The 26,289-nt window shown below is 36.0% G+C and overlaps 1 protein-coding gene across 1 annotated transcript; it reads left to right on the forward strand.

The window, feature by feature from the left end:
• The first annotated feature begins 12,444 nt into the window (after positions 1-12,444).
• Positions 12,445-12,833, forward strand: LOC128078173 (mitochondrial import inner membrane translocase subunit TIM14-like). Its single transcript, XM_052678155.1, is given in 2 exon segments — positions 12,445-12,699; positions 12,702-12,833. Coding segments are annotated over 2 exon segments (387 nt in total).
• Positions 12,834-26,289: the final 13,456 nt, after the last annotated feature.

The raw sequence follows: 26,289 nt of genomic DNA on the forward strand, positions 1-26,289 counted from the left end.
CTCTTTGGAGTGGTATAGAGATCACAAAAGCAAATTAAGTTCTTGGTTCTGTGAATGAAAACAACCTTAATTTAAGTTTATTTATAAAGCTTTTTGTCTTTGCAAAGTGTGCTTTTCCACCAAATTTGAAAGGATTTTTTCCCTGTGTTGCACTGAGAAAAATATTCTAGAATATATAATACATGAAAGATTTCATGTTGTAGTATTGATCTATGATTGACCTACTAATTTGAAACTTGTTAAATGAATTACATATTTAAGAAAAAAATGTAATATTTAGAAATGGTGTTTTTTTTAAGATAAAATCAAATAATTGATTTTGATGGTTCGGGTCACAAATTTCTCCATTTAAGAATGAATTTTATGGAGATAATAAGCAAAAGTTTCATTCATTATTTTAAAGGAAAGAAAATTAAAAGTTTTTGCCATAAAATGCAAAAAACTTTAGTGCCAGCTTCTTCAGTTTTCTTCTAGGAAGGTAGTAAAAATTATTTCTCTAAAAATTAAAAGTTAAGATTCACAGCTTATTTAACAGTGGAGAAATCAAAATGTTCTTCACTGTTTAGAACAGCTCCAACTATAATGAATTTTGCTCTTTGCTTTCTCTTTCAGCCCCACAGAGAGCATTTTTGTCATTGTTCCTCAGACATGAACTTATTGGATCTGACTGTGCTTTCATCTTTCTGGCGCTATCCAGAAGTCATTCCATTGGAAGTACACAAAATACAGGGATGTGAGAGTGGTATAAGGGCAATTTAAATTGGGCCTCTGAAAGAATTTCTCCTGCCTTGCCATATGGATATTGATTTCTTTCCCTCAGGCGGAATATAATTGCCTGCTCTAATTTAGCATTGATCTACCCACCCAAGTTTCTTAAAGTACTACACAGGCATCAGTTAAGTTATTCCTAATACCACCTTTGTGAAGTAGGATAGCTATAGTTACGCACACTTAGAAAATGGTGAGAGGTGAAAAGTGAGAGGTGTCCAAACCTACGCAGTGCAACAAGGCACCATTAAAGCAGAAGGCAAACATACTATTTCATGTGCCCTGTATCAGTCATCCTGGGTTTTTGTAACGACAAAATATTTGCTCATCCAATATTTTGTGATTCCAATGAACCACATTTGATGATTCTAAGTGTACCAGGACTTCTGTTGTTCTTATCAATATATCTATTTTTTCCTTCATGAGACCTCTAGAGATCATTGAGTTCACCCCTCTGCAAAGCAGGCCCCTACTAAGGAATAACACCTCTCGCTGCCAAATTCAACAAATGTGGTCTTGCCACTATCTTTAAGTGTCATTCTATTGATTAGTTCAAGAGAAATCAGCCAGACTGATAATGAGGAGAAACAAGTACAAAGTATTTTGTATACACACCCAATAGATCAGAAAAATTGCAAGTTTTAGCAACTGAGGGAGCCCAGTGCTAAGGCAATGCAAGTTAGGTAATTCTTTGAATCAGATAACAGTTTGGGTAACAGACTGAACTTAGTCAGGTCTTCAATGTAACATGTCTAGAATTCAGTGAGGAAAAACAAAATCCAACCAAACAAAAGCCAACCTAGCACAGTGTTACCAGGCTTGTAACTTATGTAACTGTAGGTAACCACAAATAAGTTCAAATGTAAGGTGGATATGGCTTTTACATACTGATTCTATATTTATTTGACAGAAAAAGAAAATGATATTGATATTGGAAGGCTGTACAGTATTCACAAAACATGTTAGATATACTACATTGTGGTTTTTACACAGAGAAACCACAAGAAGGTCAATAGCATGGTTTATATCTTTTGACCTTACTTTGCTATATTGCTTGACTTGAACCATGTAAATTGTTTGCATTTTTGGCCAAGAATTTCCTGTTTCAGCATCCCTTCTGGGCCCTGGATTGGCTATAAACAAATTTATAGTGTGAGCCAAGTTGCTTCAGACTTCACTGTTAACATTCAAAGAAACTAGGAATGTAAAATCTTTAGGCTGATTCTTCTGAAGCATACTTTTTAAAAGTATTGTAAATGAAGGAGATGCTTATGGATTCACTCTTCCCAGTAGATGAACTGAGGTAATGAAAATGAAGAAGTTTCCAATGTTGTTCCTTCACAAACATGCTACAAATGAAAAAATAAGGATGTTCTGTGATTGACTTTTGTTTGTTTGTATATTTGTTTTAATAATAGGATCTAGCCTAGTAGTCTATGTAGTTTTACTCAGACAGCAGTTTGAACAGCTGGTAGTTTGTGTCTGGCTGAGGCCTTGCCATGAAGATAATAGCATAAAATGATCCAAGAGATCCAGGATAAAAGTTTTGACTCCCTCTGCAATATACCTAAATCAATGCTCCTTGCATGTTTCTTATCTATATGATAATGTACTCTTATGTAAAAAGTTTGGATTCTGACCTTTCCAAGGGATGAGCCTTGAAGCAAACTCTTCTGCTTTACTCCCATTAGTCTACATGTACTGTTTGACAATATTGCATTTTGCCAGAAATATCTTTGTGGTTATGCATTTAATCCATGTTAAATGAAGGCAGAATTATGTCTACCACTAAGCAGGCAAAATATAAGCCTTTCACTACTTATTCTGCAATTTAAGCTCTCCTGGAAACACTCTAGAGATCCGAGATACAAAGTCATTTGTAGCAGCGTGTTCTGGTTCTCCATGGCTTCAGCATCACCCCAAATGACAAGAAAGTCTCTCCACTCCATTCTGACCTTCCTGATTATGCTGAGTCCATTTCCTTCTCTAGGGATGTGGAAATAATACTGCCTTTGTACTGATGTTTCCATCCTACTGAAAACTATAGAGCAAGTAGCCTCTAAGGCAAGGGGATTACAGAGTCAAGTTTCTGGTCTGCTCTATGATACAATACTGAACATGAATTTGCCACAGGAAAATATTCACTTCAGTTACCATTTCCCCCTTGAAAAAAAGTATATTTGGGGAACATAAGTTAACAGTTCTCAAGAAGCACATTTTGTTTATGTGCTGTTTAAAAAGAGCACTGCATCTTTAAGAGTAATTAAGCAAGTAATGAAAATCATTGCAATTGTTAATTTTCCATTTTCAGAAGGAAAAATGTAATCTATATATGTAGCCAAATACACAAAAGGAAGCATGGATAACTTAAATGTAGCAAGAAGCAGTGAAAAATCTTCAGCTTTATGGTTTTTTCCAGGGGGCAAAGAAGATAATGGCTTCCTCTGATAAAAATTTCCTGGTCAAAGAAAAGCATTTAATAGCAGCAATACCTGAAGCCTATACTGTGCAACTTTAAGCATCACCTGAGAGGGGGAACAGCTGGACATATTCACAGGGGCTTTTTCATATCCCCAGGATATAATGTCTTCTCTGATCATGTACAAGAAATATAAATGCTTTTCATATGCATGACTTAATATACATTTTAACTGGAAAAAGCAAGGTACTTATCAGGATAACACTGACAGGTGGCAGAGCAACTTGGATAGTAAAAGATAGATATTCTCAGACAGCGGGTGGCAAGAGAAAATGGAATAATGCTGACTTGTGTATGCTGATCTGACTCCAATTACAGCAACATGATTGTATGAAATAGGACAGTGGGATGACTCTTGCCACAAGTCCTTGTTTGACCAATTGGAATTCCTTGATTTTTCTTACAGTATCCTTTCAATCTCAATATAGCCATGCTTTGTGCAGCAGCATTCATAATTGCTTTCAGATGAAGAAGCTGAGAATAACACTTTTTCTTGCCTATGTGCAAAAGAACAATCATTGGATTGTGAATCATGTAGCTGCAACTAGCCTGTTCACATGAAAACAGTCATCCTGAGTCATCTTCTCTTTTTATACCATTTTCCCTTTGTCACATTTTTTTTTTCACCTTATCCATGGCCTAAATAACCCCAAAATAGCTCAAAGATGATGTATCATCCTTACTACGTTAGCAGTTAAGTTTCATGTGAATTCTCCTTACACTCTTTCATTCCCAAACAAAACAGGCGCCTTGGTTAAACTGTGGTCTGATTTTTTTATAATCTCGATTTTTTTTGGAGAGGTAGAAAGTATTTCATGGTTATGAATACATGGACCCTTCTCAACTTTCTTTCTTTCCATCATACTAATTTGCAATAGAAATGTCTTAGTAAGACCTCTCACCAGCTTCACTAGCACTGTTTAACTACTATTTTCCTAAGTCAAAATAGTTAGAAATCCAAATCCACTTTGCCAGTCATTTTACATTTATAATTCTTTTATGTTGGCATGGACTACAGCAACTCATAGCCACCTGTCCATATAGGTAAAGATTTTTTTGTATCTTTAAATTTATCAACAATACCTCAGTACTGTGCCAGTATCAGTTGCAACAAAATAGCCGAAGTCAAATTTAAAGTTGCCTTTAACTTCGTTCTTAAAGGTGTACATGCACACATGAACTATAAGTACACAGACACATCTTGAAAGATATACATAATCGCTAGCTTTAATCACCTCTCAATAAGCTTTTTTTTTTTTTTTTTTTTTTTTTTTTTTTTTTTTTTTTTTTTAGCTCTCTGTATTATCTGATAATTCCTGGGTCTTGCTGTAGTTTGTATTAAGTGTGAGTTTCTATCTCACAAAATAATGTACCAGATCTCAAGGTTGGCTGTAGGACACACCATTTTAGCTAATATCACACAGGAGATCAGTTATTTCCCATTGTGATTCCCAATTGGCATCTTGCAGTGAGCTTGTTTACTGCTCTGCAGCAGAATGAATTGTCTGCTGTTAAGCACAAAAAAAGCTGCATAAAAATAGTGTTAAGTCTCTGGCTTAAGCTGACAAATTCTAGGGAAGACTAAATTAAAGATAAAGTATCAGTACAGCACTTGTTAAGTGCAGCAATATTGCCCTGGAATGGGAAAGGGAGTCAGGGCAGGTAATAGCTTTTGTCTAACTATTACCATGACAGGCTTTTACTTGGATTCAGAATAGCAAGAGCTCTCTAAAAAGTCCTTCTTTCTTTATTTATTGTTTTCCTTTTCAGACATGAACAAAACAATGTAAATGGGTCAGTACTTTTAGGCCAGCTTATGGCACAATTATGATTTGAAATGGTTGAGTTGGAAGAATAGGATTTGTCATGAAGATGTTGACTGAGCAAACCAACAGTGCAATTATAATATTGACTCTGTGATAGAATCAGCACTTTAGGAGAACAGCGAGACTCCTTGACTTGAGGGGATCTGGATTAACTGGTTTAAAAAGGCACTGGTCTGAAATTAGAATGCTACACAAGTAACATTAAGAAAAAGCAGTGTAATAATACTTTTGCTTTCTCTGTGCCAACAAAATCCTGAAGGACACCCAGAGAGAGAAATACAATTTAGCTATTAATCTGAAAAAAAGACAAAAACAAAAACAAAACAAAGCATGCAAAACCAAACAGAGAATATGTTCTGTACTATGGAGAATAAGAAAAGGGGCATGTCCTTGTTTCTGAGAGAAGATAAAAGCATAAGAATAAATGTATAGATGGCAGAGGAAAAGTGCTCTTCAAGAAGAGTGGACCCAGAAGAGATGCCAAAGGAATGTTGATAAAGCTATGAAACTAGGAAGAAAGTGATTAGGAGAGTGCACTGCCTTTTTCTGAGAAGAAGTCTGTCACCAAAACTGCTGATAACACAAAGATGTCAAAGACTTCTCTGTTTCTCACTCTGCCTTACTAGCTGGTAAGTTGGGAGAGTGCAAGAAGTTGAGAGAAGATGCGACTAAGCTGATGTCCCAGAGTAACCACAGAGATATAACATAATGTCATGCAATGAAAAGGCAGAGGAGGGGGTTTATGGAGGATATTCTTTTCCTTGGAAACTGGCTGGGTATCCATCCACCTGCTGGAATGGTGACATACTGCCTTTGCATAGCTTTGTTTTAAAGATTATTCTGTTTCTCTTCTTTCATTTCTCCTTCTTATATTAGACATTACTTTTTAAATCTTGATTAACTTTTCTTGCTTATACTCTTTTTTGTTTTTCTTTTCCCTTTGCACTGAGCAAGGAGAGTGAGTGAATAACTGTGTAGTGCTTAGCTGCTTGCTGGAGTTAGTCCACAACAAGGAGAAAACCAAGAGTTGTCCTTGTTGGATAAACAACATATCTAGATATCTAGAACAACAATGATAATAACAAATAATTATATCTGGCAATATTATTTATTTTTATAATCTCTTGGCAACAAAAATCACAGAACAAATCTAATTACATTCATATTTTTCATAACTTTCAGATCCATGGAAGGGCTAGTGTAACAAAACTGTCCCTATACCACCAGGCATCTCTTCTCCCAGTGCTGCTTCCAGGCGTATAGAATCCTGTGTGGGTCAGAAGACAAATCCAGATCAGCCTACATAAGGGAAAGAATAGTTGTAGTCTCATTCATTTGATAAAAATGGATCCTCTTATACAAAGCTAAAGGACATATTGGTGGAAAAGAAAAAGATTTGCAGAAGAGATATTTCTGCCAGTTACTATTCTAGGCTCAGATGCAAATCACCAGGCAGAGAACTCTTAAATCAGGGAAGTCACTTAGATTTATGTATGGACAGTAGAAAAAATAGCACCTTCAGACCACTAGTGTTCTAATTTACATGTGGAAATGTCTTTCTCTGTTGGCAGCTATACTCCAAAAATAGACATAATCAGCAATATAAGGTGAAGGGATTTGAATATGTATTCTAAATTTAGCTAATTGTCCTTGCTCTGTGTCACTGTGTTTATTTAGTGCTTCGATAATTGTAAGATTTTCACTATGCTGGGACTGTTCCCAATAAAAATCTATCCTTGTGAAGCTGCACAACTTCTGCACAGGCTCTGTATGGAACAGTTGCTATTTTTCAGTAAGAATGTGGGTTGCAGCTGTAGAGAACAAAGTTTGGCTTCTATTTTCAAAGCCTGAGGCTCTAGTCTGCAGTCAAAGACAGCCTCTTGCTGCTTGAGTTGTGCAGTGTTTAAATAAAAGTAATCTCAGTGTTAAATTCAAGCTCTCCATGCCATAGCAATGAAAATAACACACTGTGCTTGGGAATTGCTTGCAGGGCTGGAGCCATGCTGCTGCAAGCAGGTGTGTGCATACAAATAGTAAGCAAGGGGTTAGAAGCCCTCAAAGAACACTGGACTTTTTGTGTACCCTGGAGATTAAGTGGCTCAAGAGTTCAGTCATTGTTGCAGCAATGGGTGACTAGATGTATTCATCTGCTTCCACAAGTAGATCATGGGATACCACTAAGAGAATTATTCTTCATATTTTCTGGCTAATTATGCATAAGATGCTCTCAAACACAAAAGCCACTGTCACTGAACTAATTTCACCCAGTGTTACATTTCCTTATCAACAGCTATTACATGTTGCTCTTATTCAAATGAATAAATCAAAAAAAATTTGAAGTACTACAAGAACACAGGAAAGGGGGAAAAAAGAAGGGAAAAAAGAATATATCTCTGTCAATACCCTGTCGTTACCCACATGCCTTATTGCCCCTCATACACACCCTGCCCTTGGGCCTGGGCAACTCATTTCACCTCTGCCTGCAGTTGCTGCTGAGCTGTGTTTCTTTGCCTTGTCCTCATTGCATGTTGATTGAATTTTCTGTGTTGGTGCAACCTTGGACCAAACTCACCGTCTCACATTTGTCTCATCTTCTCTGGGCTGTTGATAGCATCTGCAACTATCACCTCCCTGATCTATTTGCCATCTCCAGGTCATACGATGGTGAGGACATGGTATGAAGACACTCAGAAAAATGTTATCTTAATTTGGGATATTTGGGTCTTCTTATTTTGATGGGAGAAATTATGTGGTAATATGCTGTATCATGCTGCTAATATTATCTGATAAATTTTGACTTATACTACTGTAATTTCACAGTTTCTATTCATTTTCAACATTCACTGTTTCGTTCTTGTGTGGAATATTCCACTCTATATTTCTTTCAAGATTATTCTAGCTGCTTTATAGTCTCATTTAACATGCAAGAGAACACTCTTCTAATCACTGATTCTACATCCTAAAATAAAACCAGGAATCCTTATGCTTACAATTAGGTTAATAAAAACTTAATTTAGAAGTTCAAAGTTTTGGTGTACTGAAATATATATCATTAGAACTCTAACATGCAACATCTGCTTACAACCTATAATGCCATCCTTTTGTAACTGAACATTCAATCCTAACTCATTATGCCTCTCCAAACAAGATGTAAGCCTGAAACCTAGGAAGATTTGCTTCTGTTCACAGAGACTGATGCAATCTGTAATTAGAACCCCATACTCTTCCCAGCTGCTTCTGTTGGCACAGTCACATTTGAGAATGATGCAGTATATCTTCTATTGCTGCACTTCCTACTCCTTTCACTCAAAAGTACTAGCTTGAAACTCAGCAGTGCCTGTTTCTGGCCCTTAGTATCTATATAACTGGGAAGAGATGAAAGGAACTAGAATTAGGTAATGGTGCAGAGTCAGCATCCTGTACAGAAATTCATTATTCAATGTAGGTTAAGGGTAGCTGAAGATCAGTAGCAGATGTGTGAAGGGAATAGAAGTAGTATAAATCAGAAATGTATTTGCAGAGGTCTGGATTATACATCTAAAACTGAGGAACTGTTAACATGATTGTTATTACAGAATGGAGGACTGCAATTCTAGAAATCAATGACAAAGTGATTATGGCACACAAGAAACTTTCCAGGATGGTCACAGGATTGCTGGGGTTGGAAGTGACCTCTGGAGAGCATGTGGTCTAAACCCCTGCACAAAGCAAGTTCCCTACAGTAGGTTACAGGTACAGTATCCAGGTGGGTTTTGAATACCTGCAGAGAAAGAGCCTCCACAACATCTTTGCATAACATGTTCCAATGCTTTGTCATCCTGAAAGTAAAAATTTTTTTTCTCATGTTCAGATGGAACTTGTCGTCTTCTAGTTTGTGCCTGTTGCACCTTGGCTTCTTTTGATAGCCATTATCACAAAGAACCTGGCCCTGCCTTCGTGACACCTGACCTTTAAACATACATGTGTTGTTAAGACCCTCTTTTAGTTTTCTCCAGGCTGAACAGCCCCAGGTTTCTCAGATTTTCTTCGCGTGGGAGATGCTCCAGGTCCCTAATTGTCTTTATGGTCCTTCACACGATGCTCTCCAGTAATTTCCTGTCTTTCTTGAACTAGGGAGCTCAGAACTGGACACAGTACTCCAAATGTGGCCTGACCAGGACAGAATAGATAGCAAGGATCATCTCTGGCCACATACTTTTTAACATAGCCCAAGTTCCCATTGGCTGTCTTGGCCACAAGGGCATACTACTGGCTCATGTCCAACCTATCGTCCACCAGGAAACCCTGGTCATTCTCTGCAGAGCTCCTTTCCAGCAGTACAGCCTCTAACCCGTACTGATACATGCAGTTATTCCTCCTCAAATGTACTACTTTACACTTGCCCTTGTTGAACCTCATCAGGTTCCTCTCTACCCAACTCTTCAGACTGTCAGGGTCTCTCTGAATGGCAGCACAACCTTCTGGTGTGTACACCACTTCTCTCAGCTTTCTATCATCAGCAAACTTGTTGAGGATTGAGGGCATTCTATCATTTTATCCAGGTAATTGATGAAGTTGATAAACAACATGAGAGCCAGTACCAACTCCTGGGAAACACCACTAACTTTAGGCCTCCAACTGGACTCTGTACAACTGATCACAACTCTCTGAGCTCTGCTGTTCAGACAGTTCTCAATCTATCTCACTGTCCACCTGTCTATCCCACACTTTCTAAGTTTACCTACAAAGATGTTACGGGAGACAGTGCCTTGTTGAAGTCAAGGTAGACAACATTCACTGTTCTCCCTTCATTTACCAAACCAGACAATACACAATGCTATAGTAAAAGGTCAAAACCAATTTTAAGATAATAAACAAAGAAATTACTTGTGTTTAGGAAATTTTTAGGTAGCTCTACTTTTGCAAAAAAATGTTAGCTGGAAACCACTCTTGTATTCTTGTTTAAACGTATTTGCTGTAAACTATAGAAGAACAAGAATGAGAAGATATTCCTTTTGCTACAGACAGAAGATTTTAAACTAGAGAAATTAATTATCTCATTCGAGGTAACTTCTAATTATCTAGAACTAGACAAATCTTTATTAAGTCACATTTATCTGTTGTTTGTTAAAAGGAAACAGAAATTATTTGATTTCAGTGAGTGAGTTTCTGAGAAGGGTGGTAAAAGTCTAACATTTCTCAATAATAGGAAGGACAACAGCCAACTTCTAGAAGTTGAAATTAAGCTAATTCAAATGATGGAAAAGCACAAGTTTGTAAATGTTAATTTGTCACTGATTTTAACCTGCAGAATGACATGTATGGAAGTGGCCGTTTAAGGTTCTAAAATGAAGGTTGGATGCCTTTTTGTAAGGTATGCTTTAGCCAAAAGCAAGTTAGTGAACTCACTAATTAGATGAAACTTAATATGAATGAGTTTGGAATGGAAGATTTAATTATTCCTTTTAGCTGTAAAAGCCTGTGAAGCCAACTCAAAGACTCAGTTGACCTCAATATATTTTTTTCTGTGATGATAACTAAGAACATAAGCCTTCTTACATTACACACCAATTATTTAATTACTTCCATTTCTCAGCAAACTTTTCAGAATGATCACATGCTATCAGGACTAAACACATCTATTTTTTATTGTTGAGATAACAGATTTCACACAAGAGTATAAGAGATACAGAACTGTATATGCTCAAGTGAATTACTGTGTTTGAGATCCAATCAATGTTCCACCTTCGGAATATATAAGTAGAAGTGACCTGATGGCCTTCAAGCATATGCAGTAAGTAAGAAATACATCTGTATTCTACTACAAAAAAAAGATATATTTTTGTTCAGGATGTGTTAGCAAAACAGAGTGATTGAATTTAATTTCTTGTGCAAACTGTTTTGAAAGCAACCCTGCATAATGGAATATTTTTGAGGATGGTTTAATATTTTGTCAATTGAAAGAGCTGAGAAGGCAAAACCTTGAGTACTTTCCTTGTCAACAGATTTGTAGAACAAGAGTTAATGAAGTAGGTTTTGAAACTGTTTCAGTAAATGACTGGCTAAGATAGGTTTCCTCCACTCTGCAATGTGGAAAACTGGAACAGAAGTAAGATTCTGTAATTATCTGAGACTTTCTTTACTGGAATTCATATCTGTATATAGATATTTTCATTTCTGTAATTGTTACTGCAGAATATAAACTATGTGGATTGTTAGTGATAATAATATTTAAGAAAACAAGGGGATACAATAGTTTAAATTCTCTCTTCCTTTTCGTCTCACCAAAAATATTCATGTGCACTGTTACATTAAGTAACACAAATTGGTCTCTGCTCCCTCTTACATCTGTATAGCCCCCTTGCCATCTGTGAGATGGTCCACTTGGGCAATGCAGAATTTATTGACATGTACCTTGCAATTAATATAAAATGGTTATTTAAACATGTAGTTCAATTTCTGTGGGGAAAAGTATAACAAGATTTTATTTTCCTGACATTGTTTCATGCCAAAATTCTTTCAACTGTGCAGTAAAACGGAAAATATTTGTAGTGAGATAAACTTAACGGTTATTTTATAAAAAAAGACACATTCAAATGGAAGAGCATGTCTCTCTTCTGAGTGAAGGGTTCTATTCTTCAGTAGTTTGCATTTCACAGTAATGTTAATCACAGATGTGTATGAGTGCTGAGTGAAGATTAGATCATTAACTTATTATTTGTAATATAGAGTGGTTTTTTTGTTTTGTTTTGTTTTGTTTTTGTTTGTTTATAAGGCTCTATGTGTCTTCCATTCTTACTGGACTTAGACAAATACGTAAATATTTAGGAAGAGAAAAGCTGCCTTATGAGGCATTTGTTTACTGAAAGGGATGCTGACTGTAAGAATCAAAAGAACCAGAGTATAACCCTGACTCTTACAACAGAATCTCTTTAATTCAGTTGATTAACAGATTTCTACATACAAAAACAGTTGTGCTGCCTTTTTAATAATGTAATAAATTGTTCTGCAAATCTTAAGAAAGCTAAGATATCTTGACATATGAATAAAGTTGCAATTTAATTTTTTTTAGATAAATGATAAGCACATCATTCCAGGATTCCTATTAACATCTAGAAGGATCTAAATAAAAAAAAAATCTGTTTTATAGCTAATACATTCTTTACATGGATCTCTGAACAACCTGAATAAGTGCCATAATATTTTTTTCCATTACTGATCTGATGTACAGAAAATGTTTTCCCTATAAAAACACTCATATAAATACCAACTACAAATCTTGTTCAGATGTAATTCCAAACTATGCTATTCATACTACTAATGACAAGGGATACTAAAGTCATACAGTGTGCTGTAGCCTCTGATCTCTCTGCCTAGCAATTGTCAGTGTGCATGGCTGGGACCATGACTGCAGTCAGGCTGACCACTACAGTGGTTGGGTTTGCAAGTCATTATGCACTGAGAGCCTTGAAGCAAAGTGGACCATTGAAGCAAGTGAAACAAGTGCTGCAGATCTTGCCCAAACTGGGCTTTAGTAGCTGTTACAGAGGTGGATTTGAACACAAAATGACAAAACAAGAAGTAGCCCTAATAGTAGGAGTGAGGCCTACAGCCACTAGAAGTAAAATTAGAGAAGCTTAGAAGGATGGATTATGGTTCTGAATTATCCAGATAAAGGAGGTTCTTCGAAAGTAGCAACCAAAATCAACAAAGCTAAACATTTACTGAATATTATGCTGAAAAATGAATTGGAGATAAAATCAGAATTTTTGCTTGTATAAATGATTGTTTTTTATAAACAGCTTAAAGTAAGTATTTATGTCCATCACTGACTTGACACAAATGAGGCTTGAAAAATGAATAAGTAGAAATACTTCCCTCTTGTGGCTTGGTACTTAGTCACTTCTGGGGAAAAGTGCGAGGAAGTGAAGCTTAAAGGCTTTTCAGATCTGTTCTTTAGTAAGTGGTAAGAGCTGCCAGTCAGAATTTTCATTGTCAAAAAGTAGTAAGTCTTCCTGCATGTTACCAGATGTTCCTAATTTTTGTCAAATTAATTACATTTAAATTTTATGCTGCTGTTCTCTCTTGTGCCACAGTTAGCATAATGAAAGAGTCTGAGGAGGGGTTAGAAAATAAACAGAAATTACTTAACATGAAGAAATAGACAAGTGTTCATTTCTGGTTAAAGAAAGTATAAGACACTGAACACACACAGTTGACCAACCTTGTGAAAAACAAGATTTGTTGACCTTCTTAACTGCTACCGATGGATATGAATGTCTTAGATTTTCTAATAGCCTTTGATTCTTACCATTAAGAATTTTATAGCAATAAATTACAAACCTGCAGTTATTAAAAAAAAAAAAAAATAAATAAAAAATTGTGTTCAAGAAATGTTTAGAAGTTGTATTAAGGAACATGGTTTAATAGGGAAATACTGGTGGTAGGTGGACAGTTGGGCTAGATGATAATAGAAGTCTTTTCCAATCTTGATGCTTCTATGATTCTAAAGCAAGCACAAGTTTGTGGACATGGAGCAGTCATACCCTCGGATCCTGTCTGGGTTTATGTGCTAACAAGACATGAGGGAATTATGAGGCTGTTGGCAGTTTCTAAGCAAGAAACATTCACAACAGCTGCTTGTAAGCAAAGAAATGGAATCAGGATCAAGGGAGATCTCCTATTTCCTATAGATATAAAAGAACTAATTTACTATAATGTTATTTCAATTTTATGGTGACATAACACCACTGAATAAATATCAATAGATCTTTTTTGTTATAGTTGACAGACAGGGTTCCATGATGTCTTTATCTATGTGGGATCAAGAATGTTTTATTTCTCCTTTACAGTTTATTTAAAGGTAATAAAAATTTATGTCAAAACTAGTTGAAACGTACCCAAGACATTCTGTTTAGCTAATGGATGATGCAATAGAGAAACAGTAGTTTTTGACCCAAGAGTTAGTTTTCTGAAGTGGACTGTGCATTTCTTTAAGAAAATACAATAACAGTGAACATGTTTCTCAAGAACACTGTCAGGCAGAATGCAGTATACGTATGCATAAGAGTGATGCCTCTTCTTGTTGCCTCCCTTGTTGACAAGTTCTTAAGCCAGGAGAGGCAGAACATTAGAACAACTTCTGTTTGTAAAGTCTTGATTGCCTAAATAATCTACCTGTTATTAATGTCAGATAAATGTTTGCACTGTGCATTTACTTGTTTCTTCACATAGTTCACATGGTCAACTCAAAGTTACGTGATGGGAGCAACAACTATGAAGGCAAATAAATTAATGACTCAGAAACACTCGCATGCCTGTGGCCTCTAAGTACAAATTCAAAAAGTTCCCCAAGAGATGGTCAACATGTAATGTTATTGTCTTTGCTCATAGCAGCTACCACCTCCTTCAATGTGGGCTGAGACATACAACCATGGTTGCAATTATTTGTATTCTTGTAAAAATCTGTTCAACTGCTGGTGCCCTGAATTTATCAAGTCTCAGAATCATTAGGATCACTAGCCTTCAGTGCCAAGCCCTGTTCTTTTAAACTTCTCCTGCTCCCTCTCCCACGTTGATGTCTTTTTATTTTTAAATTGCAGGGGAAGTCGCACTATTCTGGGATTCTATCCCTCTTGCAGAAAATGTTCCTTCTTCTGAGAGCTAATTGTAATGCATCACTTCAGAACTTGTTGCTTTTCAGAATTTATAGAATAGCAAATGTATATGGATTTAACATAATATGGCCTTGTAATGTGTAAGAATCAGTGTGTTACTATCAAAAAATATAAAATAGTCCCCCAGTATTTACTGCAATCATGTTGAAAATTTTCCAACTAGGGAGCTATGAATGGCTCCTGTTTACCTATTCTACAAATTACTGAAAACTATTTTCCATTTATAAATGAGAAAGAAAAAGAAGACAGTCAAAAAAAATTACACAACTAAAAAAGGCCTATTGTTTTGAATCGTAAAACTGCCAGAAAGGTAAATTGCAGGTCTGAAAATGAATTTATTAAAAGAAGATGGAAGACCTATTTTTTCAAACCATCCAATAGAGGCACTAAATCAAATTCCAAATCTTCAGTAGCAGATATTAGACGTCAAGCTTACAGCTCCTACATTTATCTCCCAATACTCACTCTGACTATAGCTTGGTTGATACTGGAAAGAAGAGGGTTGCTATAATTATGATGCAGAGACATTGTCTGTGTTCTTCCTCACACTATCTATATAGTTAGTCCATGAAAACTCATCTGAGACTTAAAAATCTTCGCTAGAGGAAAATAATATTCATTAAGGCAGAAGCTGATGATAATTTACAACTTGTTTTAGGAAATCAGAGCATTTTGACTTTAGTCTTCAAAAAAATCTTTAAAAAGATATTCTTTTTGAAAAAAAGATTTTGCAGTGATTTGTCATTTTGTCTCCTAACTCCTGTAAAATCCATCTGAAAATGTTTCCTTTTAAAACTCACTGCTCTCTTGTACTTCTGTGTATGTTTCTGAAGAGTGATTTATAGGCCATATACTCTCTTACAAGTAAAAGAATTCAAAATGAAAAAGGATTACAGCAAAATACAAAGCCAATCTAAAAGGGTCAAGTTCAGGTCTCAAACTTAGATTTGGTAGATTCCTTCATACAGTTTACAACTCATTAGAATCAAGTGATTTCTCTTCAAAGAGGGAAATCTCTCAATTCAGGGGTCTGCATACATGATCGGAGAAGTAATTTTCTGAAATGAGTCTGCAAAAATGAAACCTCCAACTATGGTGTTCTGGTAACTACAAAACAAACAAAGCAGAAACGAACCAAGAAGGGTCATGCAAATGATAGCTTTCTAAATTAATCAACAAATGACATTTACTCTAATGTGTTATGAGTCACTCCTGTACAGACTCTATAGACTCTTTAGCAGACTAACTCTGCAGAATGGCCAAGAGTTTTAATGTGAAGATGCCATTTGGAGAAAAGCAGGAAATTTTGAGTAACCTAATTCTGCTGTAGTATAAATAATTTATAAACAGATAATTCTATCTGAAGATGCAACAAGTTTGTGAGTATCCTCAGTAGTTGTTCTAGGTATATACAATAATAATTAAATATAGATCTATCTTAGTTTTGTCTGGTCTTACTATTCTGTCTGATACTATCCTGTAAGGGTACATGTAGAATTACTCAGTTTTCAGATAGCAGACCCATGGAGATGCTCAGCAAAGGACAATGTGGATGAATGGTTCAAGGGAGACTAAACAAATCGTTAGAAGAAACATCCATTGAGGATCATTGAAGGACACTCTCTTGTTCAGGAAATACGTCCAGATGAAAAATGTTGAAGGCTAGGGAAATTTTAAAGTGAGACAATGTTTATTGGTTCTTACTTTTCTCTTATTTTCTGGATTGAATCAAAGATGGAGACAGCATACTGGCCTGAATGACCTTCTGTTCCATTTTTCTCCTGGACATTACCAACCTGGGATACTTTCAGGAATGTACTTTCTCCAACACTCATGCTAGGTTTTGATTCACTTCAACTGTTGTTTCTAGTCGTATAAACTACTAGCAACTGTTGATACATGTTTTTCTTCCCAGCAACTTTTATGAAGAAAGCCACCTCCCAGAGTAATTACTGGATGGCATTTATGAAAGAATGTGTTTTCTCTTGAGGAATTTAGCATTTTTCTACTTGTGCTCTTATATTTCTTCACTGTCTTTCTTTTTTTTCTTTTTCTTTCTTCTACTTTCTTTCTTTTTCTTTCTTTTTTTTTTCTTTTTTTCTTTTTTTCTTTTTTTTTTTAATTTTTTAATTTGAATAAAGGAATAGAGATTGAAACAGATTGAAGGAGTGACTCTCCTTTAGGAGGCTAAGCTATTACACATCCTGTGTTGCAAAGAACAGCTGTGCTCTTTCTTCTCCCTTTCCACTGTGTCCACAGAAGAGGTGAAACTGAAAACAGGAGAGAAGACAGAGTACTGCATTAGTGCTATCAGGAATCACCTACATTTTAGTAAGAGAATTGAGTTAGGTTGGTTCAGGATTGAGAGAATATCAGTTTCTGAGATGTGAGTGAAGCATGTAAAAAAATAATAAATAAAATATAAAAGGCCAAGGGTTATCGACTTGACTATGGAATTATAAGAAGAATATAGAAAGTTATTCAATGTCTTTAGAAAAATAGTTGGGAGCACTGTATGGTTCAGCTTATGATGATTTCTGACCAGAGTACAAAGCTGGACTGTGGTTTACAAATATCATCAAATTTATTTATAGTTTTTGATATTTACTATGAACATAGCTGAAGCACATTTTCATTTAGAACTTCAGATCAGCCAGTGTTGTGGTGTACTGGTCAGAGTTGATGGTTTGTCTGTGTTTCAGGAAATCCAGAAGGATCATCACTTTTCTACCTCAAATATATACTTTATTTGCTGAGGGCTGCATCTTGAACTTTTTATTCGATAGGGAATTAACCTGTTGACACTACATGGACTGCCATTTTGCTTCCAGATTGTAGTGTTGTCAGCACATCTCATCACCAGTAGTGATGTAATCCAGGAAACAATCACCTTCAGCCTTGTTTTCCTTCAATAGATTCCGACAGACTTGCATACATTTTTCCTGTGTGAGCAAGATAAGAGCAATCTCAGCGTATAGATGCTTATTTCTTTATGGAGACTATAAAGGAAATCAGACTTAGATGTAAAAATCTACTTTAGGTCAGATGAATCCTGTGCAGAGTACCTGACACAGCAGAACAGTGAAGGATATTTTACCCCTGATTTGCTACAGGACTTCCTCTGAGCAATATCTAATGCCTGGATTTTCTGCAGTAGAAAAAGTAATACTAATGTTTCACTGCCTAATTTTTTTTCCTAATATTCTTTAGTGTTTCTTTTATGTTCTCACTATGAATATATATAATGTATCTGAATTTAATTCCTTCATACTCAATTAAAATATTACTTAATCATTAGGAGATTTCAGCAAAATAATTCATTCACTTTTTCCATCACAAACTTCTTTGAAGAAAGTCTAAAGACTTTTCTTGTGTGTTCTGAAAACAATGAGCTCTGAAGATAGGTATCATATAGAATATGGAATATTCCTTATAAACATTCCTAAATTGAAAACAGAGCAGCCTCTGGAGAGTTTGATTTTCACAAAACAGGTAAAGTATTAAATGTACAATCTCACTCCTGTGTGATTAATTGTATCCCAAGTTGCATGAGACAAGCATTCTGAGCTTGCAAAAAACCAGCGTTCAGCACAAATACACTCAAAAATATGTATGAAAAATAAATTGGCATCTCTCCAAATTTCACATGTTGGAGAGAGGAATGAAACTGTATACATTTACTTCCAAAAACTAAGATCATATGTGAAACAAGAAGATAGATGTGAACAATGCCTACCTGTTTCTTCTTGCATTTTATATGAGGTGCTGCATTGCTATGTGACTTGAAGGAGTTGTTGCAACACAGAAATAATGCCAACACAGCAAACTATGTCTAATTTCTTATGCAGGAACATAACACTCCTTAAAAGGTAATATCCATGCTAATTGCCACTGTTATATTTGACAAGTCACCCTGCCCCCACAGTCTCTAATTCTTTCATGTCAAAAAGCACAAGAGAGCTGGTTTAAGAAAAGAAATAGAAGACCATTTGACCTCTTAATTTAGTAGAAATATTGCTCACAAGGAAGAGCTGTATTACACCTTTGCTTCCAATAGCTCTGATTCTTGCCATTAAATAGTAAAAAGTTCCAGAAAACAAATGGCATTCATTTTTCTCATGTTTTTTGATATATTGAAAATCTATTTTGTTTTGGGTGCTTACATTGGCATCAGCAGAGAATTCATCTTTTCACAGTACCTGAAAAAATGTCTAGGCAGAGGGTGTCTCTCAGCTATTTCCCTATGCATTCACGGTTCTTCAGTCAAGGAAATCTGCCCAAAAATATAATAGTATATTTAGGATACCCTGAATTTTGATCTTGAACATGCTACTCATAGCCAGGAATCTGATCAAACTCTATATAAGCTATTTCATATTTTCTATGCCATCTATACATCTCCTCACTCAAACACGCTTTTCAAGAAAGGCCAAGGACTGGGAGCTGAAGCAAGTAGGTCAGCTTTGTGCCATGTCAGCAAAATAAAGACTGGAAAAAAAGCCAAGAGTTCTGCCCTGACTATCTAATTGTGACCATGGCATTCTCTATCAGGAAGATACTCATAATTTCAGGTAATTAAATGACTAGAAAGTTCATTCTGTGCTTGGCAGCCAAAATTAAACATGTCAAATGAACAAAACCTGCTTAAGTGAGTGAAATACTGAAACTGTTATCGATTACAGTTAGTTAATTAGGTTTAGAGAATATTTTGATCAATGCTTTTGGCTCCTGAAAATGATGTTATAAATGCAAGCCCAACATCCTCTGATTATTTTCTTAATAGCTTTGCTGAGACTTGCTGAAAGGGTTAGTTTGTTTTTTCTTTTTTACCACAAGGACAAAGTTCTGCTGTGTTGATTTTAGTTATTTCTGCTTCTGAAAAAAAAATCTGTGAACAATTAGGAAAAAAAATCTTTATTTGGTATTCAATTTTCAGCAAACTGTTATATTTTACATCTTCAAGTATATACTCTCTTAAATTAATTTTTACAACAGATTTCAGACAAACATATCTGACTTAACATGCTTTCCTTAATGAAAGAAAAGATTCTTCAGTTCTGTAGGTTCATGAAATAAAGCTCTTCAGACACTCAGTATGTACATTTACCAGATCCATATTTAAAATGGTAAATGCCACATTCATACACGCAATCATCTACATGTATGAAATTATATATTGGCTAAAATCAGATTAATTCTTATTTCACACACAGTATTCATTGCCTGTGTTCTTATATTTCATGGAAGAAAAAAAAAACAAAAATAATTTGGATTCTAAGCATACACTAAATTTCAGTTTTAATGAATACTGTGATGGAAATAAAAACATAAAAGAGATTGTCAGAAATACACATTGTCATGTTTTCCTTTTATTAATTTTTTTTTTTCATTTTTGCATTATCTGGAGTCTTCTTATAAATGAAACTTCACAGGAGAAAAAAATTGTGACATGGAATATTGTGGTAGCTATTAATAGCATAACTTCATAAAAAGCAGTTTTAAAGTATTTATGTACTTGAAAAGATGGTCCAGAGTTTATTGGAAATTTTTGGAGATTTAGTTTCTGATTATGGAGTGGGATGGCGAACAAAGAGAGTGAGCAGATTCTCAGTATCCTTCTGGGTGCAACATGTGCTCCCCTGAACTCTTCGTGTGAGATGGCTTTTTATTACCATCCAGTAACAAAAAGTCTGATGGCTGCAACCTACTTTTTAAATTATTTGAAATAGTAGAAAATTTTCACACAGTACACGAAAGTAGATAGAAAGATTCTTGTGTGTAGTAGCTATCCCCCACAACTGCAGAAGAGCTTAGGGAAAGTTTGAACCTTAATGTTTACATTTTCTTATCAGGACAACACTTGAGCACATATTAAAACTAGGTTTCACTATTGTGTGTATTCAACCCAAGGTGCTACCAAAACATGTAAGCCCATGACAGTTTTGGAAGAGAGTGCTTTTAAATACACCTGCCAGCTGATTTCACACCTTTGCAATCGTGCTTTGTTAAAAGCATGATGAAGTTCAGATGAGACTCTTTGACACAATGATGGAGATCAGCTGAGCTTCCTGACATGGATGCTCATAGTGAAGAGATTTTTAAAAATCATCTCAGCTAAATGAAAATGCAGTATGTCCCCTGCAGAGCTGCCAAGGTCAGTGGTAGTGCTGATAATTTGTTGTATAAAAGCCAGATGCCCTAGGCATAGTGCCTAAAGGCATTTTTAGTTCACATTGTTTAAACTGGTAATCAAACACCAAACTTCATTAGAGTAAGATCTTTAGCTTTTTTTTCTGCCTTGCTTTGGCGTATATATGAGTATAAATAAATGAAAAATAGGATAAGTGTTTTGGAAGTATCTTTTCCCAGCACAACACCCCAGTAAATTTTAAAGGAAACAGGAACGTCATGCAATCTGATTTTTTTTTTTTTCCAAAGATTTGACAATAGGATTTGCCCTTCCATGTAATGTTTTTTTCATTAGGAGGTAGTTTCATTAAACCACTTAGAGTTAGTTGCTTTTGTTTTCTAATTAATCCATCCCATACACAGTTTGACCCATTAACCTGCAAATACAGGGAATTGTCTTCCCGTGTTTTATGGCATGACATGTCACAAAATCCAGCTGCAGCTGATTTTCTTTACTTGGTAAGATAGGAATGGGCACTTAACCTAGATTGGAAGCTCCTGGGTCTCATCTGCTGCAAGTGGTCATTCTTCATGATTGCTTTCAGAAGCTTTTTGACTGTGGGAGGTGAGTAGCCTACCTGAAAGATATTAAAGGATGTCTTTCTTGTAATGACTATAAACATCCTTCCAATTTTTACACTAGAAAAAACTGTGAGCAGTTTCTAAATATTTGTTACTCTGTCAGGGCAGTCCTTTAGTTTACATAGATCCTTTCTTGCCCTGGTGTTTCCTTATCTGTGTATTTATGGACCATAATTCAATACTCTTTTACCCTTTGTTTTTATTAGATTACACTAAACAAATTCAGTTTTATTTCTCTTCTAGAACTCGTTATCCTCTGATCATCTCAAGAAGCTTTTTCTTTACCTATTCTTTGCTGATAGGTCTTAAACTTACAGCTGTCTAAAAGTGGTGCTGAAGATGCCTAAGTCCATTGGACAGGATGAGATCCAGGTTCTGAGGTAACTGGTAGATGAAATTGCCAACCTGATATCCTTTATATTTGAAAAGTCATGGCAGTCTGGTGAAGTTTCCACTGATTGGAAAAGGGGAAACTTAACTGCCATTTTCAGGAAAGGAAAAAAAGAAGATCCAGGGAGCTACAGGCCTGTCAGTCTCGTCTCTGTGCTTGGCAAGATAATGGAGCAGATCACCCTGAAGACCCTACCAAAACATATGAAAAATAAAGATGAGGTGATTGGTGGTAACCAACACTGCTTTCACAAAAGGCAAGTTATGCCTGACAAACTTGATGGCCTTTTATGTTGCAGTTACAATGGCAATGGATAAAGGAATAGTAACTGATGCTGTCTTCCTGGACATTTGCAAAGCATTTGACATTGTCACATATGACATCCTGGTTGCCAAATGGGAGAAAAATTTATCTGATGGATGGGCCACACTCTGGATAAGGAATTGTCTGGATGGTTGTACCCGGAGAGTGTTATACAATGTCCAAGTGGAGATCAATTTAACGACTGGTGTTCCTCAGAGATGGGTCCTGGGACCAGTATTATTTAACATCCTTGTAGGTGACATGGGCAGAGGGATTGAGTGCACCTTCAGCAAGTTTACAGATGATACCAAGCTGAGTGGTGCAATTGACATGCTAGAGGGAAGGGATGTCACGCAGAGGGACCTAGATAGGCTTGTGAAGTGGGTCCATGCCGACCTCATCAAGGTCAACAAGGCCAAGTGCAAGGTCCTGCATCCAGGCCTGGGCAATCCCAAGCACAGATACAGGTTGGGCAGATAATGGCTTGAGAGCAGCCCTGAGGAGAAGGATTTGGGAGTGTCAATTGATGAAAGATCCAACATGAGCCAGCAAGGTGTGCTTGCAGCAAGAAAGCCAACCATATCCTGAGTTGCACCAAGAGAAGCATGACCAGCAGGTTAAGAGAGGTGATTCTGTTCCTCTACTCTTGTAAGACCCCACCTGGAGTACTGAGTCCAGTTCTGGAGCCCCCCACACAAGAAAGACATCAAGCTGTTGGAGCAGGTCTGGAGGGCCATGAAGATGATCAGAGGGCTTGAGCACTTCCCCCATGAGGACAGGCTGAGAGAGCTGGGGATCTTGAGCCTGGAGAAGAGAAGGCTCCAAGGGGACCTTATAGCAGCCTTCCTTAAAGGGACTGTACAGGAAAGCTGGGGAGGGAATTTTTATAAGAGCACATAGTGACAGAACGAGGGGAAATGACTTTAAACTGGAAAAGGGTAGATTTAGACTGGATATTAGGAAGAAATTCTTTACAGTGAATGTGATGAGACGTTGGATCAGGTTGCCCACATAAGCTGAGAATGTCCTCTCCCTGGTAGCATTCAAGGCTAGGCTGGATGAGGCTTTGGGCAAACTGGTCTAGTGGAAAGTGTCCCTGCCTCTAGCAGTGGGGTTGAAACTAGATGGTCTTAAGGGTCCCTTCCAACTCAAACTATTCTATGACTCTATTATTCTATGGAATCCCTTATATTTTCAAAGAAAATTACCTGATTAATTTATCATCATGTATTCTGCAAGGTTCTGCTAACATTTAATGACATTTTATGCCGTAAATTCTTTTCCCCTGCCATTAGATTTATTTGAAAGCCTTTCACCCCATTCTGAAAACTTTCTTGTTATCAAGATACAATGAGTAGGCCAGTATTTGCTCAAATAATACTTCTTCTCAGCTCTACTTTTTGAGTTTATATTTTTTACATGCCCTAAAATGTCAAATAAGTGAAACAGTATATCTGGAATATATGTCCAGGCTAGATTCTCAGTTTGAGAACTATTGCTATCAGCAGTTTTCAGGTTTTAATGTAAGATTTTTTCTTATAGTAACGTTTCACTTTTAAAAGGCTCGCTGGAATATTCAAAACCCCATTACGTTTCTAAGCATAAAATCAGTAAATTCTCTTATGTATACTTACAGCCAGTAGCACCTGCTCTTAACACACTTCTTCCTGCTGACTTTCCCATGTTCTGCTATTATATTTAACCCAAAAATCTCTGCACTGCAGTACAGAATTAGGCTTCACTTAGTTTTCATTATGATTCAGTACAAGCAATTAATGGGAAGATAAAAAGAAATTGTGAAATACATTTGTCAGAATCAGTTTTCCACAAAAATGTTTACTTTCTATATAAAAGAAGGACTAAGACAAGGTTTGATTTTCTTGCAAGTTGGAAAATCTGGAACATGCTGTGTAAATACAACTTGATGTTGTTTTAGATGGGATATTTTTTGAAACATCCCCATTTATGTAAGATATTACTTATGGTCTTTCTACCCTGATAAGAGGGATATAAATCATAGTTTACAGATGGCATCTTATATAATTTGATTAAGGGAATAAATTAAACCAAAACTTACGATTTTTTGGGAAGAAAGTAGCAGGTATAGGTAGAACAGAAAAAGAAAGAGAAAGGGCACTATGTAATATATATAATTATATAATTATTATATACAATAATATATATAATGTAATATTATTGGACCTAATGATTCAGTTTTACAGTAATTCAGTCAATGATTTTGACTGCCAACCTATTTAAAATTGACTATAACTTCAGAATTTATGGATTCTTCAATTCCTTAACCATTCAGTATATATAATTTTATATGATATGTAAATGAGCAGTACTAGAGCTGAAAAATTTCCAAAGCATTTAACGTTTACATCCCTTTCTTATCAAACATTGCCATTTCTTTGGCTCAAGAGCTTCCTTGCTCATGGTGTGAGATGAGGAAAAAAAAAGAACACTTTACTGCCTTATTTCCACCATGGTTGAGTTACAAGTCTGTTGTTTACCAAGTGATGAATGGTCCTGTAGTAAAACACAGGTTGTGAGTGAGGAAGTTTTTATTTATTACTGGCTATGGTGCAGGCTTAGTATGTATCCATACACAAGAATATTAACCTCTTGGATCCACAATTCTCTTTGCAGCAAATTGGGGGAAAATTATGCGGTGCAGATGTCATGAGAGTAATTGCTGACACGTTTAGATGGAATTGAGTGCTCAAGAAAATCAAACCTTACTACCTTTTAACTCTCTCCTTTCTATTAACCACCACTGCAGGTAGAACCAGGGGTCTTTCTACTTGCCAAGGAATGTATGCAAAAACTCATTTGGAACATTTATTTAAATATTCAACAAAATTGAAAACTTTGTTAATGAATTATAAGTGGGCAAAGATTCCTTCAGTCCCATAATTCAATTGCCCTTTTAATTATGATACCTGTGGCCACTGAAAATAAATTTCAAACAGAAAATTAATTATTTCTGCTAAGCATTTCCAATCTCTTGCCATTGTCATTTTGAATATTTTCTCTAGGCAAAATCAGATAAAAGCTAAATTCATAAATGAGTGCCAATAGGGGAAATGTAAGCTTGGCATCTGGACCTTTGGAGCTGGCAGGTGTATTGTATACATGACCACAGCTGTCAAACACTGTGGTAACTGAAGGGAAAAAATGAGCGGAAATAGGCTTCAAGAACTGGCAAGAGGCAGAGCTATATTATGATTTTAATTACAAGTGGGTAGTGATTTACTTTATAATTACAATGCAAAATTGTTGAATGTCCAATACATGCCTGAAATTAGATAAGATCCCTCATGCCTGCTGCAGTGATGCCTCAGTGATCGTGCTGAAACTGTTCTTATCCAAGATTTCTTTATTCAAGTTTAGGTAGGGATGTGACTTTGGTGAATCATAGCAGTGTCCACAGAGAAAGAACACAAGTAAATTGTAAACACATATTCTGCTTGTAGAAGTAGTTTTGTACATCTGGTGGTCTTATGCCTGCAATTTCAAGGACAAGTATTCAAGTCCCAGATCTTTAACTTCAGGTCTTTACTTATGTCCTCAAAGCAAGCCATCTAATTTCTACCACTCAGGTCATTGTTTCTAAAATCATTCTTTGTTTTCTTTATTCTTTCTGAGGAGGTATATTTATCCCTGTGTGTTTGTACAGTGCTCATCATGCAGGACTCACAGTCTTTGAACAGGTTAATGAGGTGTAAGTTATAGCCTGAATTTATGATTCTGACTACTCTGTAATAACTGGCTGTTCTTATGCCATGGCAAATATAGCTAGTTTTCTTCTTCAGTCAAGGCTAAGATGTCTCATTTTTACTGCAGAGTGAGAACAAGCACTCAGACATAAAGCAAAAATGCTATAAATCTACATCCCAGCTTACACTGTGACAAGATGTTCATGTAGTTGTTTGCACGTATGAGGATTTTGTGAACTCAGCTATAGTCAGCACACGTAGATAAGGTAGAACTCTGGTATTATCAAATATATAAAGCATGCTAAAACACAAAATGCGAAGGTTTTTTGTTTGTTTTAAGGAAAGAATATATATTAAATCTCTCATTCATAAA

The sequence above is a fragment of the Tympanuchus pallidicinctus genome, unplaced genomic scaffold (genome assembly GCF_026119805.1).
Source record: "Tympanuchus pallidicinctus isolate F22 unplaced genomic scaffold, pur_lepc_1.0 scaffold1, whole genome shotgun sequence".
NCBI lineage: Eukaryota > Metazoa > Chordata > Aves > Galliformes > Phasianidae > Tympanuchus > Tympanuchus pallidicinctus.